The 19,103-nt window shown below is 41.1% G+C and overlaps 1 protein-coding gene across 2 annotated transcripts in view; it reads right to left on the reverse strand.

Moving 5' to 3' along the window:
* Positions 1–19,103, reverse strand: part of LOC311059383 (cGMP-dependent protein kinase 1) — a gene marked incomplete at its 5' end in the record, with an annotated part of 166,979 nt that overhangs the window by 99,808 nt on the left and 48,068 nt on the right. For both annotated transcript variants that reach the window (XM_084077264.1, XM_084077263.1), the window contains one exon: positions 12,037–12,150. In XM_084077264.1, coding sequence (XP_083933390.1) covers positions 12,037–12,150 — 114 coding nt within the window. The remainder of the gene's footprint in view (positions 1–12,036; positions 12,151–19,103) is intronic.

A 19,103-nucleotide genomic window follows, 5' to 3' on the forward strand; every position in this document is an offset into this window, starting at 1 on the left:
GCAGACAAGACACATGCACTAAGAGCCAGACCCATATACGTACTGGTCTAGCCAATAGAGTTCCGAAGCCTGACGTCTTCATTGATGATAATAAATATAATACATACATTGTCACAATGTATGTATATCAAAAGGATTAAACACAAAAAAGCCAGCGGATTATTTCCATTGCGGTCCTTTCATATGGATGTGCAAATTAGGTTGTGTTGTATGATGTGTTGTGTAAGTGTGTATTTGCACTTAAGTCCACGCATCCAATGGTGCCAAAAGTGTCCTTGTGCATGTCAGTCCAAGCACCTATAGGTGCAAGAAAATGTCCTTGTGGGCAAAGTGTGGGTGTGCCTTCCACACTACGGGGTAGGGATTCAAAACTCCCTCCCTCTTGGGTCACGAAGGTGTTTCCCCCCATTCAAAGTCCCATCTAATTTTCAACGTCACTTCATAGAAGAACTATGTTCGAAAAATTACAAAATGGGCCAGCCAATTTTACTCATAATATGGTTATGAAGCAACAACTAGGGATGTCCGATATTACAATTAGTTGACAATTAGTTGACTTTTGGTGAAAAAACACCATCGTATCGGTTGATATCGGAATCAGAAATTAAGATTTGGACAATATCGGATTTCATAAAAAAGTCAATATCGAACATCCCTATCAACAACTGACGAAAAAGTACTAATTCATTCAAAGAGCAAGGAAAATAAAGGGCCCGTAAACAAATCAACTATACAATTCTCTGGCTTAAATATGATTCTAACGAATGACTACCCATTACACATGCGGCTGCACATACAGTAATTAGCTTCTTTTTTTTTTTTTTTTTGACCCAAAGACCAAGGAGATATGAATTTTTGAAGATCTTTACTCTTTAATTTTGTATCTCGGCTCCTGAGTACTTTTTTTTTTTTCATTGAAAAATCTCTGGCAGGAATAACAATAGGCAGTGAAAATAATTCAGGCAGTCAATGTGTTAAGAGGTTTCTGCCCAACCGCGACGAAATGTCATGAGGGTTTGGCGTCATGATTGACTTCTGTACTTTGTATCGGGATCGCCATCCGACCCCCAAAAACTGGCATCGGTCGGATTATAACAGGGAATAGAAGTGCAAAATGGAATGGAAATACATTCCATAACCAGGATGCTTCTCTGGACTCCAGGACCCGGCCGCTTAATGTGCTTCCTGTGAAGGCATGATGGATAGTGTGATTATCAATGTGGCGTGTTTTGTGAATTAAGACGCCCATGCATTGTTAAACATCAGCTGTCAGCTCTCAGCCATGTATAATCTCTGGAATCTGATGAGATGGATGACACTGGCAATTCCTCAAAATTGTTCTCCCCGAACAAGTCAATTACTATATGACTCACTATGTGTTATATGCTGTGTGTACATTTTATCTGTATGCACTGTACGTGCACAAATATCATCACATTACATGTACTATACAGTATATGCCATTATAGGTCAAATATATGTTTTAAAACCACTGACTCTGGGGGCATTCGGAGCACATGTGTCCAAGCCATCTTAGATGACGGTGTTTCATTTCTGTGATCCCATCTCGGCAGCCAGTCTTCATGTGGAGTTCCTCGTTTGATATTTTATTGGGCCAGAATATACGGCAGATCTTCCTCGGGCAGCCATTGTGGAAAGAGCTGACTTTACTCATGTCGCACTTGGTTATTCGCCAGTCCCATAAAGTAGAACCGGCTTGACCAGGGCGTTATATAAACGGATCTTGGTTTTGAGGCTGTAGGTGTTGTCTGATAATCAGGCTAGTATAATAGTATAATATGGTATTAAGTATAATGGCATTAATTTAGGAAAAATGTGAGATACAAGATATCTGTTATATTATTTTAGACACCATTCCAAATTAGGTATTAGCAAAGGCATTATTAAAAAGCTGACTCTTAATTACTTGAGCTAACGGATCGCAATTATCTGAGCTAATTGCAATTATTTTTGCATAATTGTTGTTATGCAAACCAACCCAGCTGTATAAATCTGTCTGGACGAAACTAACAGAAATGTCAAACATTTCCATCATTATGTCCACATAGTTCTCCATGCTCTTTAAACCAATTTCGACCTGGTGTCTCTATTTTTGGTATTTAGGGCAACATTCTTCAAAGGTTTCGCAAAATATTCATAGTGTTTATAATGTCATGAGCTTGTAGATGTGCTATTTTCGCTGTTTTATTCTTGTTTTTTGACCATATTGCCAGTCATTGTCATTTATGCGTATATTTCAGTAATGAGGCTTTGTACATTTAACCCATTAAGACCGGGGAAGCATCTGTGTCATTTTTTGATTTCTTTGGCTATTCAAAAATAGCGCGTGCTATTTTTGAAAAATCATGAAAAATTGTGCAAATCTCTGAATATATTTATTTTTTAAAGCGAACATTTGTAACTCAAATCTTTGCTTCTGGGGGTCCCTGGAACAAAATATTTTGAGATGGGCTCCGCGGCCAAATACATATCATTTTGGGGTTGAAAAAGTTTTGAGAACCACTGATTTTTAAACCTAAGTTGCTACAACTTAGGTTTAAAAAAAACCTGTTAGGATTTAGAAGACATTTTTGTAGAAACGGCCTCAGGTCTTGATGGATTAAGTTATGTGTCGTATCTGCCCTGCGCAATCTTTTGCTTACAAAGTCTAAAAAGACAATGGTGGACTAAAATGCCATGATCGTGACACAGCCCTAAAGGCATCTACAGTGTGGTCAGAATATAGGGAAAATCTGCATGATGTCTGGCCACATTGATGAGCTGTGATGGTGTGCAGGGACACCTCCTGGCAGCCGATCAATGCAATCATTCCAAAGATCACGAGCAATGTGCCCATGTTTCATGACAACTACAACCATTCCACTCTCTCTCATTCCTCTCCTCAGAACGCATCAGTGGTGGAAGAAGTACATACATCGTGTACTTAAGTAAAAGCACCAATACCACAATGTTGAAATACTCTGTTACAAATAAAGGTCTGTGTATTCAAAATGTACTTGAGTAAAAGTACGAAGGTATTCGCATTGAAATATACTTAAGCTCATTTTGCAGAATGTCCCCTTTTGCAAGTGTGTATGAAAAGGCTTTGAAAATAGCAAATCTATAAGCCGTTGTGAGCTTGTAGATCGGCAATTTTCAAATAGCCTAAGTAGCCTACTGTATGCATAGGGATGAAGTGGTTAATGCATGTTTTGTAATAATAATCAAAATCTTCAAAGTCACTTGTAACTAAAGTTGTCAAATAATTGTAGTGGAGTAAAAGTACCAATATTTGCTGTCAGTCAATCTTATTACTTGCACTGTAACAATAAAAGGCTTAAATTGTCCGTGTTGCTCCAGCGTTCATCTCTTATACCAATATTTGCTGCTTAGATGTGGTGGAGTAGAAGTTAAAGTATTGAAAATTGTGATCGTGAAAAAACTGACTAAGTACAGTACTCGAGTACATGTACTGTACTAGTTACTTTCCACCACTGGTTCCCACCTGATGTCGTGTGTGAGTTGTGACTGCTCCAGACCATACTGAATATCTGCTAGCCTGCAGAAAGTCTTCAGGCTAGGACTTAAGTGTAAAATGTACAGGTCAACAGTGCCTGTGTATCTTGTATCCATATCCTCCAAAGGAGGACAACATGATCTCCCATGATGCAACAGCACATAGCATACATTGGACCTGGTGACCTTCTTCCAAGAGAAAGTCTCTGAGTTGAATTGGGATCGTTTCAAAAGTTTACTTCATTGGTCTACAGCAGTTTTACTTGAGTTTTAACGTGTTTTCATGTATTTTGTGTTGTTATTGTATTCTATGGTGTAGTCTCTTGCCTGATTTGCTTTCTTGCCGAGGGGCAGGGCTCCCTTGCAAAACAATATTTCAATCTCAATGGAAATTTACCTGGTTAAAGGAAGGTCAAATGAACAAAATATGAATGTATTGTGCTAGTGAGTACGTCAGACCATCAGAACACATCAGCATCGTTCAGCATATCAACTTGTCTGAGAGAGAGCAAAACAATTTGGACTTGGCCCTCGGAGGTGACTTTCTCGCAGTGGTGGAAGAGGGACTCTTCTTTGCCGAAGTTAAAGTAGAAATATCATAATGTATAAGTACTCTGTTACTAAAGTAAAAAGCCTGTATTCAAATTGTTACCAATTTTACCAAAAGTTTTTCAGGTTTTCAAAATATTTATGTCAGATCTACATGCTCACAGGAGCACGTGAGCTTGCAAATCGGCTGTGATTCACGTATGTTTTTTTGTAAACGTAATCTTCTGAGTAACTAGTAACAAAAATGTTCTAACAATTGTAGTGGAGTAATACGTACACATTTACATCTGAGATGTAATGGAGTAGAACATGGGTCTTCAATGTTTTTCAGCCCAAGGACCCCTTAGCTGAGAGAGAGGTGAAGCAGGGACCCCCCACTACATATCGTAAAACTGTGTTGCAGATTAAACTTTTTCATAGTTTTCAATGATAGTTGGATTCATGCAAATGTGTATTTTCAGATGGTTAAACTTTTAAAACCTTAATATTTAGTAAACTTGACAACCCTTAATATTTTGTCAATTTGACCTTTGGCTTTGTAGTCAGTCTGCTCCTTTTCCCTCTAAACCAAGCAGCCTGCGCTGCGAGGCGTTGTGAGCTTGTAGATCTGCTATTTTCGGCTAATGTTCCCTATCACGCAAAGACTTGGCAGACCCCCTGTTGAAGACAGAGAGTAGAAGTGTTAAGTGTTTAAGTACTGCAAAATGAAAACACTCAAGTAAAGTAAAAGAACATCAAACTTGTACTTAGGTACAGTACTTGAGTACTTGAAATGTACTGTCTAGTTTAGTTTTCTCTGCTGTAGTGCTTGCTGTCTTGCACAACCTATCCCTTTGTTTAATCTTTTTTTTTTTTTCCAAAATGTTTATCCCACGATTTTTGTAACTCATTTTTTCACCCAATGCCAATTGCCTAAGCTGTAATCTTGGGCGCTACTCTCCCTCTGCCAGCCACGGGGGAGCACCGAACTGAGCTCATGCTTCCTTCAATGCATGAGGAGTGAGCAGGCTGCTTCTTATCACCTGACAGGGCGGAGTTTCTCCGGTAGGACGTAGCGCGGGGAAGGAACACGTATTTCCAACCAGTTCCTGGTTGGAAATATTAGGATTACTGCATGTTTTTTGTGAGGGTACCTACCCTACAGGACACGGGGAGAACAAACATGTAAACATGCAACACACAGAAAGGCCCTTTCGCCAACCCCACCTAGGGTATGGGCACTGATGACGCGAAGGAGAGAACAAGCCCAAAGTGTCCCCGGCTGGAATCGAACCCAGGACCTTCTAGCTGTCCTTTGTTTCATCTTCACCAGTCTCTTTCGTCACACTGATTTGTTACTTCCAGTCTTCCACAGTCTTCACAGTGAATTATGAGATAGTGAGGCCACTTATGATATCGATTTGCCATTTTATCTGCGTTCAGGCACGTGCAAGGGGAAGGGAACGGAACGCACCGACGGAGACAGCTGCTTGATTAGGCTCACTACTCAAATCACATGACATTTCACAAATAATTTCTTCAAGTAAGCAATCATGTACATATAATAACTTCTAATTGCGTCTTTGTATTGTTCTTAAACCACTTAGCGTCTCACTGGAATAAGACAATCAAGTTGGATAGATTATGGAAGGGACACAGATTTTCTGTTCTTCTTTGCTTTAAAAAAGTTATTATTTTTCTCACCAATTTTGTCATTGTCAATTCCTGTGCAACGCGGTCCCTGTCGCCATCAACCTCTACTGTTGTTCAGTGGTGTAAAGTAACTAAGTACATTTACTCAAGTACCAAACTTAATTTTGAGGTACTTTTACTTTACTGGAGTATTTACAATTGTCTATACTTTTACTTCTACTCCACTACATCTCAGAGGCAAATATTATACTTTTTCCACTATAATTATTTTAAAACTTAAGTTACTAGTTACTTTGTAGAATTTGATTATCATTACAAAACCCTATAACCCTACAGTATATACATTTTGGCCATTTGAAAATAGCAGATCTACAAGATCACAATGCGTCACGATGCGACGCATTGTGAGCTTGAGGATATTTGTGTTGTAGGTATTTTCATTTTATACACATTTTATACATTTAAAAACTTGTGAAATGGGACATAATGCATAATGAGTACTTATACTTTTGTACTTTTAAGTATTATTTTGATACCAGTACTTTGGTACATTTACACAAGTTCATTTTGAATTTCGGGCCTTTCACTCGTAACAGAGTATTTCTACATTGCAGTATTGATACTTTTACTTAAGTAAAGAAATGTAGTACTTTTTTCCACCACTGTATATATACTGTACAGTAGGTGCCCTGTGTTGTAAAAAGACAGTGGCCGGCCACCCTGGGTGCCAGTGCCCTGCTGGACGCACCACCATGGCCCATAAACACACGGCTAACACATAGACAATGGCGTCACTTGTTCCATGCACAGCTTTTATAGAGCGGTTACCTCACTGACAAAGCATTGAGGACGAGCCACTCTCCTCTCCCCCCTCTCAGGGCTGAAGACATTGATGGGAGACGGGAGGGGAGGAAGTGGTGTGTGTGTGTGTGTGTGTGTGTGTGTGTGTGTGTGTGTGTGTGTGTGTGTGTGTGTGTGTGAGAGAGAGAGACAAGAAAAAAGGTCAGAACCACGATCCACAAAACAGACGACCTGCAAGCCTTAAGTCGATTGGCTCTATTGTTAAGTGCTGTATGGGAAATGACTCTATTTGTTCTTTCTGTGCAGCAATACCTTGGAATGGATTACCTGCAGACCGTATACACGTATACACGTGTTACTGTAGCTCTTTTGTTATAGCTTTCTGTCCTCCCTACAGAGCTGGCTGAATAGAAGTTGGACCTAATGATTACAACTACTAGACCATACCCGGTGAAGGGCGCAGACGAAAGTAGTTGCAAAGTTGGGGTTAATGCAGGTCCTGTCGCGCGGTTTCTCCCCCGCGCGCGTCCCGTCGTGGCGCCCACCCCACCTCCCCCCGTCGCTCCCGTCGCGCCACCCCCCGGCCCGCGGTCACCCCTCCCCACGGGCGGATATATATCAGCACTTTGTTCGCTGAAGCTGCGTGTGAGGTCGTCATTGTAGAGGGATGTGTCGTAGGTGGTTCTCGTCGCGTGTGTGTGTGTGTGTGTGTGTGTGATGTTGCTGGCTGTTGTTGGCTTTCAGGGGGTGGAGTCCTGGTAGTGATAGGAATGATTGGAATGTGATGTGTTGCCATGTCCGCCTATTGTAAGCGCTTTAGGGCAATGTTGGTGTTATAGGGTTCGTTTGGTTTGGCCTCGTTTTCATAGACCTTGCTGCTTGTTTCTCTCGCGAAACCTGGCAACGACGCATGCGCAGTTTGATCAAGAGTCCACCCAACCAAGACACCACCACCACCACCGTGAGGTTACTAGAATTATAGTAGGATAGTAGGATTACCTTAGGCTTAGATGCAGCAGGTCCTTTATTTTTCTTTCGCATAGTTACTGTTTTGAGCTTCCGTCTTACCGTTTACAAAGAAGAGGTTTATGTATTTGAGTTTTTTTTTAAATATATTTTGTATTGCTATTATTAGATAACAGCAATACATAAATACAAAGGGAATACATTTTATTCCCTATGTATCCCTCCCCACCCCTGCATGAAGGGCGCATCCACGCATCTTCTTATAGAGAACACACTCTCACACACACGCACACGCACTCACACTCCACAATACATAATACACACATACATGTAAAAGTTGTGAGCTTGTAGACCGGCTATTTTCAGAGTGTCTCTGTGGGTTTTATAAATATTGAACCGATTAAAAGTATTAACAAGAGCTTGTGAATAAATAACACTGGAACTCAGGTTCTTTTTTTTTTTTACATTACATGAAAAGTAACGGTTTTGAACACATCCACCTGACAGTGATGCTATAATATAGACGGTGCATATGATGCATTTTTGTCAATAAATGTGTCAATCAACCACCACCACCCCCTCACCCCCCGGGGGGCAGAGAAAGACTCTCCCTAGCGACGCGCGGACCGCAGTTACCATGGTAACAGGGCCCCACGGTCTGTGAGGTCGGTCAGCAGTGCGTGTTGAGAATGCATGTAAGGGGTGGGCTAGGGTCATGGAGGCAGGAAAATGGTCCTCACAATGGAGTACTGAAAGACCTGACGTCACTCCCGCTAACCCTGGGTCACAGCGTTAGTTTGTGTATTGGCAAATCTTGTCACGTCATTTAAGAACCAGTGGTGGGAAAAGTACTCAATTTGTTTTACTTGAGTAAAAGTATCAATACTGCAATGTAGAACTACTCTGTTACAAGTAAAAGGCCTGTGTTTAAAATTTTACTTGAGTAAAAGTACAAAAGTATTGGCATCAACATATACTTAAAGTACCAAAAGTAGAAGTACTAAAATGCGTCGCATCTGATGGCTGATTTAAGCAGATACAAATACATATCATTTCGGGTGGTCCTTGACATGAAAAACGTTTGAGAACCACCTGATATAACAACGTACGTTTTTTTTTTTTTTTTTAAATAGAATTTAGAAGACATTTGTAGAATCCCCCAGAAGCAAAGATTTGAATTAAAAATGTATATATATATTCAAAGATTTGCACCCATTTTCACCATTTTCCCCAAAAGATATAGCAGATCTACAAGCTCGAGCTTGTAGATCGGCTATTTTTGAATAGCCCAAAGTGTAAAATAATGGTTATAGCTATAAAAAAAACGTATCTAAAATGACACATATATGCATTTCAGGATTGAATGGGTTAATGCCACAACTTACCACTCTCAACAATGAAATGCGTTTGAACCTAATCTAGCTGCTGTGTCCCTGGGCGTCAAGAGGAAAGCACAAGCCACAGAGGTGGCTGGTTGGTAGCAGCAACTTGCTACACATTCCATTTATACCAGTGGTTCTCAAAGTGGGGGTCCGCGGCCAAATACATGTGAATTTGGGGGTCCTTGACATGAAAATGTTTCAGAACCACTGATTGAAAAAACTCATGATCGACATTGTCGGCTGCCATGACCACTGCCAGTGCCAGCTGCTCGTCAACGATCAGACACCCTCCACCTCCCCAGCCTCCTACTGTATATTACATAATGTGGCTCAGCAGCATTTTCACTGATGTGGGTTCATATCGTCTCTGTCGGGTGGAAACCTCATATGTCCAAAACGGTTACTTTTCAGGATTAACCCTTTAACACCTGAAACCGATTCTACATGTCTCCTAAATCCCAACAGTTTTCTGAAAAACGTATGTTTCTATATCAGTGGCGCTCAATCTTTTTCATGTCAAGGACCCCCAAAATGATATGTATTTGGCTGCGGACCCCCATCAAAATATCTTGTTCCAGGGACCCCCAGAAGCAAAGATTTGAGTTAAAAATGTTCGCTTTAAAAATATATATATATTCAAAGATTTGCACACATTTTCACGATTTTTCAAAAATAGCAGATCTACAAGCTCGTAACGCGGCACTCGGTGACACAAATGACACAGTTCCAGGTCTTAATGGGTTAAAATAAAAAAAATGGCAAAAGTAGCAGATCTACAAGCCAAAAGCCAGTAACTTTCCGTCACGTTTCAAGCTTGTGGATCTGCTGCTTTTGATGCTTTTGTGTGACGCTGTAGTATGATCAAGTAGGGCTGTTAATTTACGACGAAAATACAAAGAATGACATTATGGAGATCCAAGGTTTCTGCCCGACAGCAGCGATAATGTGTCTGATATATTCATGTAATAACTGTGTACCTTTAGGCTCTGTCCTATGGCGGGGGGGGGGGGCTGTGAGCTCAGCATCCGTGTCATTCTTGTGCAAATGTGTTGTGGAGCATCATGTGGGAGCAGAGCAGCACGGAACGTCCAATAGGCTCTATTCACAGCAGCCATATTATGAAGACATTCACAGGTGTTACCAATGATACTAATGAAGGCTCTGTTCCATTCTGGTCAAACAGAGTCAGGGTGCTAATATTGTGCATGTTGGCCCACTGTAGTGGGTCTACAGTTGGGGTCCAGGGACCCTCATGGGCTTCCAAATGAACCCCTTACAGGTGTGTAACTCTGAGAGTGTACAAATGGAACCAAATGGACCCGTAAGGGTCCATTTGGTTCCATTTGTACACTCTCAGAGTTATGGGGGTCGTGGAAACCACTGTGCTACACTAAATGGAACAGAGCCTTCATTAGTATCATTGGTAACACCTGTGAATGTCTTCATAATATGGCTGCTGTGAATAGAGCCTATTACAGAATGTCTAACATCTTCGCAATAAATGGCTTATGCCGGTTCTCAACCTTTTCGGGATCAGGGCCCACTTAAAAACATTCAAAAGCTTTGACCGGTCCATTGGGTTGAGAACCACTGGTTTTTGTACTGCATCTCAACAAGAGTGTCCTGAGTGAGCTGGTGAGTTTCACCATCAGTTTCAGTTTTGGTTGAGAACCTTATGTAATAGTAGGATTGCGTTGACTTCAAAGTAAGATTTTTCATGACTGCAGAATGCAGCTGTGCATAAAGAGCATCAAGAAAGTAGTGTGGAAAAAAACGGAGCGCGCTCAAACCGTTAAAACCCAACGGCAAACAGGATGTTTACATGCTTCAAGTATCCCACATACTCACTGAATATTTCAGGAATGATATCCATGTTTCCAGTAACCATATCTCCAAGCTATATTATAGCTGGGAGATGAGTTTTATCTGGGCTGTTGTAAACAACGGCACATGGCGTTTACAGACATATAGCGCATGAATAAGCTTAAACTGAGTGTCTCAAAATTACAGTATATATATATATATATAGACTTCAGTATAGCATGCATTGATATGCAGTCACTCTGGATAAGAGCGTAGCCGTCATAGACCTTCTAAAGGCCTTACATGATAAATAGTGTAACATGCATTCATCCATCATCGCTCATTTTTCCCGACACACATAATCCAACCTTAAATTATAAAGTGTAACATACATTCATCCATCAGTCATTTTTCCGACGCACATAATCCAACCCTAAAAGCCACGTTTCAAGTCTCTCCCCCATTTCCCGTCTCCCATAAACACACATCTGTCATTCTGACATGGCTCTTTCGATATACGTACGCAAATTCCAAGTGTCAGTGTGTGTGTGTGTGTGTGTGTGTGTGTGTGTGTGTGTGTGTGTGTGTGTGTGTGTGTGTGTGTGTGTGTGTGTGTGTGTGTGTGTGTGTGTGTGTGTGTGTGCTTGTGCTATCTGTTATCTGTCCTGGTTTGTTATTCAAATCACTGGCCTGATAGCTGGCCCGTCACCTCCTGTTTGCATCCTCCACAGGTAAATGGAGCTGGCCTTTCAATTAGCCTGAGCGTTCAAGTGAAGGCACTCAACCTGCTGTGTGGAGTGAAAATGTGCCTTGGTAAATGGCCAGCGTTTCTCACCTTGTCTGTGGGGAGAAATGCTTATCAGTAAGTCCCACCTGCTATTAGCATAAAGACGGGGGGGCAAGCCCTTTCACACACAGCATTGGGGACTGTTGATTCATACAGTAAGCAGATGAAGAGGGCCTTCCTTTGCAACACCCAGTCAATAGACAGCTGGTCTGTCTGTCTGTCTGTCTGTCTGTCTGTCTGTCTGTGTGTGTGCATGTAATCCTAGCTAATGGATGCCAGTTCTGAAACCAAACAAATCATACAACCATCACGCACGTACGCACATTATGCACATACGCACGCATTCCGTTGCTGTCAGGCAGAAACCTCTTATCTCACTATTTTAACTTTTTTGTGTTTTCTCGTAAATCAATGCCCTACTTCATCATCCTACAGAATCACACAAAAGCATCAAAAGTAGCAGATACAACCTCAAAACGCATTTCGAGCTTGTAGATCTGCTACTTTTGATACGTTTGCATTTGAATCCTGAAAAGTAACAGTTTTGGACATGTGAGGTTTCCACCCGACAGACTATTTCAAAGGTCTGTGTTGACTCACTCTTGACAGTGGCGGTCCTGGTGCAGTTGTAGAGAATAGCCAGCTCTCCAAACACCTTCCCTGGTCCCATGGTGCAGAGCTTGACGCTCTCCTTCGTCACCTCCACCTTTCCATCTGAAATACACAGATACCACATTTCATGTTAACCAAACAGACAGATTACTACAGACTGGCAGTCGAATGAAGTCGGGAAATCAGTCGGTTGGAAGGTGCGAAAAAAAAGTTGCTGAATGCACCTGAGAGCCGACACAGACAGACGGCTACTATGGTGCTAAAAATAGCCTATGGCTTGACGTCTTTTTCAACAACAAGCCCGCTGCTATCCAACGGTCAAAATTCGGCTTTCAGCGAGTATACCTGGATCATGACGCAACTCCCCGGCCATTCGTTTCAGACACGATTTTCCCCCATTTTGCGTTTACTTCAAAACACACTTGCTGCTACTAGTTTGTCCAAAACTCACAACAAACCGGTACACATTATCTCTGGAGTCATGTGATCAAGATGTATCAGTCTGACCTTTCAAATATCCATTCCAGTTGATTGACTTCCAAGATTGGGTAGGCAACCTGGCCTGGTGGAGACTGATTGATTGAATTCATTCTTTATTAGTCAGAAATGTAAACAGCATGTTGTACAGTCAGACATTAAGGCTAAGATAACACAAAAAGGCCTGGGGACTTGTTTCCATTGTGGTCCTTTTCTAGTAGGACTTCTATTCATTGTACAGCACCAACTGTTGTTTTTTAAATGTGCTTTAGAAATTTACTGAACTGACTTGAATACATTGTAATAGCACCGTGCTTCCTGCTTGACTGTGCTTGTTCACAGCTATTAGTAATGATGACAAAGTTTCTCTGATGGGATGGAATGGGGTTTGAGCTCTTTAAGGGACTGTGTTCTCTTCTGGGTTCAGGCCTCTAGAGTGTATTTGACTGATCCTAGACTGTCTGGGAGTAAATAAGGATGCCGAGTGCTTTGGGCCTTCCAAAAGGTCACTAGCCTCTTCCAAAAGCCCTTTGCTTGACCCTGTTAAATGGCACTGCTATATAAACATTGTTTCTACTTTAATCACATGAACCCTATAAAGTCCCTATTCTGGCGGGAGAATATTCAGCGGAAAAATAGCAGATCTACAACGCATGGCATGTGACATTTTGGTGTAGATCAGAAAAAAGGTGCAGGGTACCAAGTATAGAGCCTTGGGGAACCTCGGTCAGTGATCTGTCTAGGGTTCAGCCCATTAAAACCAGGAACGCATCTTTAGCATTGGCTATTCAAAAATAGCAGATAGGAGGAGACGAGGAAAAAGAGGGGGAATTCGAAACCGTTTACGGAGGAGATTCACCCGCCCCCCGCTCCCCTTTATCGTTCTGGCCAACGTGCGATCCTTGGATAACAAAATCAGCACGATAAGAACATACACAAGGTACAGCTACGAATTTCGTGAGGCATCACTGTTATGTTTCACTGAAAGCTGGTTAAAACCATCAAAACTAGACTCACTCTATGAGGTCCCCGGATTCACTCTGGTGCGACTGGACAGAGGTGGAGGGAGTGGTTACGGTGGAGTATGTGTGTACATTAATGATCTCTGGTGTCGATCCCATTCCGTCAAACTCGGGATATGCGACGATCCCAACGTGGAAATCCTGGGCATGACTTTAAGACCGTTCTATCTCCCCCGCGAATTTGGGTGCATTCTACTGTTCATAGTCTATGTGCCTCCTAAAGGGCCAGGAAGAGCAGCACAGGCAGCAAAAACCATTGCTGACTGTGTACATGGACTACAACTACAGTACCCAGAGGCACCAGCAATCGTACTTGGAGACTTGAACCAGTGTTATCTAGACACTGTGTTGCCAGGATTTGTACAGTATGTCAAGGATGCGACTAGGAAAAATAACATTCTGGACAAGTGTTATGTGAACATTCCAGATGCATATGTTGCCAAGGTAGGCCCGCCTATATTGACCTCTGACCATAATGTTGTGTACATGACTCCAGTTTATAAGTCAAAACTGAAGAGAGGAAAGGTGGAGAAGAAAGTAGTTAGGACATGGACAAATGAAAGCAAGGAACAACTAAAAGCATGCCTGGACTGTACAGATTGGGACACTTTTAGAGATGGTTCATTGGACGAAATAACCACAGTTACAAATGATTACATTAATTTTTGTGTACAGCTGGTTGTTCCTACAAAAGAAATTAAAATCTATCCGAACAATAAAACATATGTGACCAAGGACATAAAGAATATAATAAATGAAAGGAAAACAGCCTACATAAGCAAAGATTTCGGTGCACTCAAATTGACAGAAAATAAGCTAAAAACAAAAATGAGGCAGGCAAAATTGGCACATAGACAGCACCTAGAGGATGCGTTCAAAGCTAAAAATCACAAAAAGGCGTGGGATACTATGAAATCCATGACAGGAATGTCAGCCCCAACCAAACCTATTGTGACAGACAATGAACTTGGCTTTGCCAATGACCTAAATACTTTCTATGCCAGATTCGAATCATTGGGCGATTCCTCTAAGTGCACTGAAATACTTAAGGCTGTAACACCTGCCCCCTCAGACAGAATTATCATCACTGAAGAGGATGTCAGGAAAGTGTTTCGGTGTACTAACACAAGGAAAGCTAATGGGCCGGACGAGTGCAGTGCTTTTCTCCTCAAAAACTTTGCATCCGAGTTGGCTCCTGTGTGGCAACCAATATTTCAAACCTCTGTAGACACACATATAATTCCTCTGTGTTGGAAAACCTCACACATAAAACCATTACCCAAAATCCAATGTCCAAAAGAACATAAGGATTATAGACCCATAGCTCTTACTTCAGTGACCATGAAATCACTGGAAAGAATACTGTTGCAACATCTTGTGAGTATAACTAAAGACAAATTTGACCCCTGTCAGTTTGCTTATAAGAAAGGTTGCGGTACAGAGGATGCGGTTGTCACACTGGTCCACTTCATTACAAAACACCTTGATAAGTCTAATAAGAATCATGCAAGGGTGCTGTTCTTAGACTTCTCTTCAGCCTTCAATACAATACAGTCTGATATTCTGGTGTCAAAGATGGTACAGTTGGAACTGAATCCATACTTAATTCACTGGTATGCTTCCTTCCTTACTAACAGAGTACAGAGGGTGAAAGTGAACAAAACCCTCTCCTCAGCATTAACCACTAATGTTGGTGCTCCCCAGGGTTGTGTAAGCTCAGCTGTATTGTTCACCCTTTATACTGACAGCTGTAGTACTGAGAAATGTCTGTCTGAATGTCGCACTGACAAGCCAGACCAATACATTCTAAAGTACTCTGATGATACAGTTTTGATTTCTCTTTTGGATAGTTCCAGTGATCCTGGACTGCACCAACACAGAGTAAATAAGGTGGTGGAATGGAGTGATAACAACGCTCTTATCATTAACACAAAAAAGACAGAAGAGATTGTTTTTGGTGCCCCACTAGAGATACACAGATCCCCTATTACTATTCATAGTGAACAGATCAACCAGGTATGTTCGTATACATACCTAGGAGTAGTAATAGACCACCTTTTGTCATGGAAAGACCAGATTGAATCAGTGGGTAAGAAGACAAAACAAAGAGTATTTCCTTCGCCGTCTGAGATCTTTTGGTGCTAGTAGACAGATTCTTCTTTTGTTTTTCACTTCTGTTATTATGAGTGTCCTGCAGTACTGTAGTACCACCTGGTATGGATGTCTGTCTGTAGCTTTAAAGTCACAACTGCTGCAACAAGTGAACATTTGTTCAAAGATTGTTGGACAACCACTTCAGAGGCTCTATACATCTACGTATGATAACAGTATGATAAGGTTGGCAAGGAATATCACTTCAAACACTAGCCATGCTTTGTATGGAGAATATAGGTTGCTGCCTTCAGGAAGGAGATACAGTGTTCCTACATACAATAAGGTCAAACTGAAGAGGTCCTTTGTCCATCAGACGACATTGAGGCTTAATCAGGAGTTATAAGCCAGGGGTAGGCTGAGTGGTGGACATTGCTCTTGTCTTTGCATGTCTTTATGTATGTATTTGTATTTTGTTGTTTTCTTGTGCCATGTCAAATGTGTGTACTGTTATATGTTGCATACATGGCTGTTTCTGGGTCGCAAGACAAATTTCAGTGCAAACTGACAATAAAGTATTATCGTATCGTATCGTATCGTATCTGCAAATGTTTAACATTTTTGAAAAGTATTTGAAACATTTTGAATAATGTTGAATTTTTTAACACAAATCTTCTCTTCTGGGGGTCCCAGGCACAAAACATTTTCAGATGGGGGTCCGCGGCCAAATATATATCAATTTGGCACGAAAAAGTGTGAGAACTACTGATTTAGAAGAACAACCTGCAGTTCAAAAGAATTTTGTTTATATAGGGTAACTAAGGACTCTTAGTGATATACTCTAAGGAGGGACACCAAACATCACAAGTGGGCATTTTTAAATGGTCAAAAATATGCTATTTTTTAATTTTATGTAGCTATTTATCGTTTATCTAGTCTATCGTTGCTCTCGGGCAGAAACCTCTCATCTCCATGTTTAAACGTTGTTTTTTGTGCGTGCGCTAGTGGTGCGCTAGTGCGTGCGTGCGTCAGAAGAAGAAGGGTGGGCTCCAAGGGAAAGACAAGTTTGGGTGAACCACTGGTTTTATGGCTTATCATATTTCAAAGCAAAAAAGTTACTGTTAACTCCCTGTTAAACAAAGGCGGTTTTGTTTTAAATATAAGAGTGACTGTGTGAGCAAGAAGACTCTTATCATAAATCCTCTGGCCCTGTGGTGTGCGACTGAGACATCACAGCTGGTATTTACTCCAGATAAGCTTCATCGTGGATGCATCCCTGCCTGGCTCCACTTTTTTTTTCAAGTCGTTGCCTCACAATAAGAAACCGCTCCAGGAAAAACAGACGCATTTATACATCGTCTCTGTCCGGTGGAAACCTCATATGTGCAAAACTATTACTTTTCGGGATTCAAATTCCAAAATAGCAAAAGTAGCAGATCTACAAGCTCGAAACGCGCCGCTTCGCGCCGTGTTTCGAGCTTGTAGATCTGCTACTTTTGCGTGACGCTGTAGTATGATCGAGTAGGGCGTTAATTTACAAAAAAACACAGCCAAAAAAAACAGAAAAAGAATATGGAAATAGGAGGGTTTCTGCCCGACAGCAACAATATGTGAGCTTCTTGGTATCTTATGAAAATATATGAGGAATAAAGATAACAGACTGGAACTCATTCCATGATTGATTTTGGAGAACAACGATTTCCTTTGAAGGTTGTCTGGGACAGCGATTCCCAACCTGTGGGTCGGGGCCCACTGGTGGGCCGTGAGGATATTGCAAGTGGGACCCCCAAATAATGGGCAAAAAAAACACAAAGATATGTATCATAATAACTTAATATTTAAAAAATATAAATATGTTAATAATCCTCGGCAAAATGTGTTAATACAGCGTCACAATCATTTTAACCACTTTATCCATTTATATGTTGGCTATTCAAAAATAGAAGATCTACAAGCTCGCAGCACTTTTTTTTTTAAATCTAAAAAAAAAAACTTTTGTAAAATCTTCTCTTCTGGGGGTCACTGGCACAATATATTTTCAGATGGGGCTCCGTGGCAAAATACATATCATTTTGGGGGTCCTTAACATGAAAACGTTTGAGAAGAACTGCACTGGCTGTGAGGCATGACAGTGTGCTCTCATGTGGTTGGGTTCATGCGAGGACAGTGACAGCCCCATGCATCAGGTAGTGTAAAAAGAGACGTTAACAGCCTCCAGTCATTTCCTGTGGTCTGTGGAGTGAGAGAGATGTCCATTTACATTTTTAAAACTTCCCGATTTTATCCTGTGTGTGATAATTGCTGGAGCAGAAATAAATGTATGAATATTAACAAGCTAATCCAATTACTGGACTTCCATAAAATGGCATAAATGGTGTCTACTTCAGAGACATCATTATTCATTATTCCAGAGGCTCACAAACACGTACAGTACGCACACTAATGGAGTGACCTCCAAGAGCAGTCTTTGTGTATTTATTTCTTTATTTGAACCACTGTTCCCCTTGGAAACTTGTATTTTTTTGGTTTTGTTCTTCTTATTGAACTTTTAATCCTGTTGTTTTAATGAACTCTCCCATGAAGGAAAGGATTCCAAATAAGTCATCAGCCTTCTTCCTTTCCTTGCACAGCAACAGTGCACAGTCTTTCAATATGTATTGTTTCTATATTTGTTATAACAATGTGCTAATAAACTAAACTAAACTAAACTAAAGTCTAACCCAGTGGTTCACAAAGTGGGGTCCGGGGACCCTTGGGGGGGTTTCCAGGGGGTCCCCAGCAAAATGAGTTAACATAGCATCAAAATCAGTTTAACCACTTTAAAGTGGCATTATGTAATAATGACTAATAACTTTTGGGGTGGTTGTATTTTGTCTCCCTGCGACATTTAGATCGTGTCAAAGGTCATGTCTCACCTAGACAAAGGATCTGACACGAATTTTGACCTAATGGTCCAGATTCAAATTATCCTCTGAGCAAGCAGTGAACCGGGTTCAAATCCGGAAAGTTACATACTGTAGTGCATATTTAACCCGATATTTTGGCTATTCAAAAATAGCTTATCTACAAGCACAAAAACAAAAAAAATCCATATGGGGGTCCCTGGCATAAAATATTTTCAGGCTGGCATAAAATATGTTCAGATGTGGCTCTGCAGCAAAATATATATCATTTATTTCTTTGGGTCCTTGACATGTTTGAGCAACCCTGCTCTAACCTGCTTTTATTATTACAATTGAACAATGAGATGAGAGTGGAAAGTGGTGACGCAAGAGCCCATAGTTGTGTGAGGATAAGCAAACAAAAACTCCCATCATGCAAGTGATATTCAAATCATAGTCAAATAGAAGATTAATATATACTAGTCTCACCCAGACAGAGCGGCTGGCAGTAGTAAAAAAACACATTTGCATTTCATCAAGCCGCTTTTCAACCGTATTCAAAAAGGCCATGATGAAGAAACAG

The sequence above is a fragment of the Gymnoscopelus microlampas genome, assembly GCF_963454915.1.
Source record: "Gymnoscopelus microlampas genome assembly, chromosome: 13".
NCBI classification, from domain to species: Eukaryota; Metazoa; Chordata; class Actinopteri; order Myctophiformes; family Myctophidae; genus Gymnoscopelus; species Gymnoscopelus microlampas.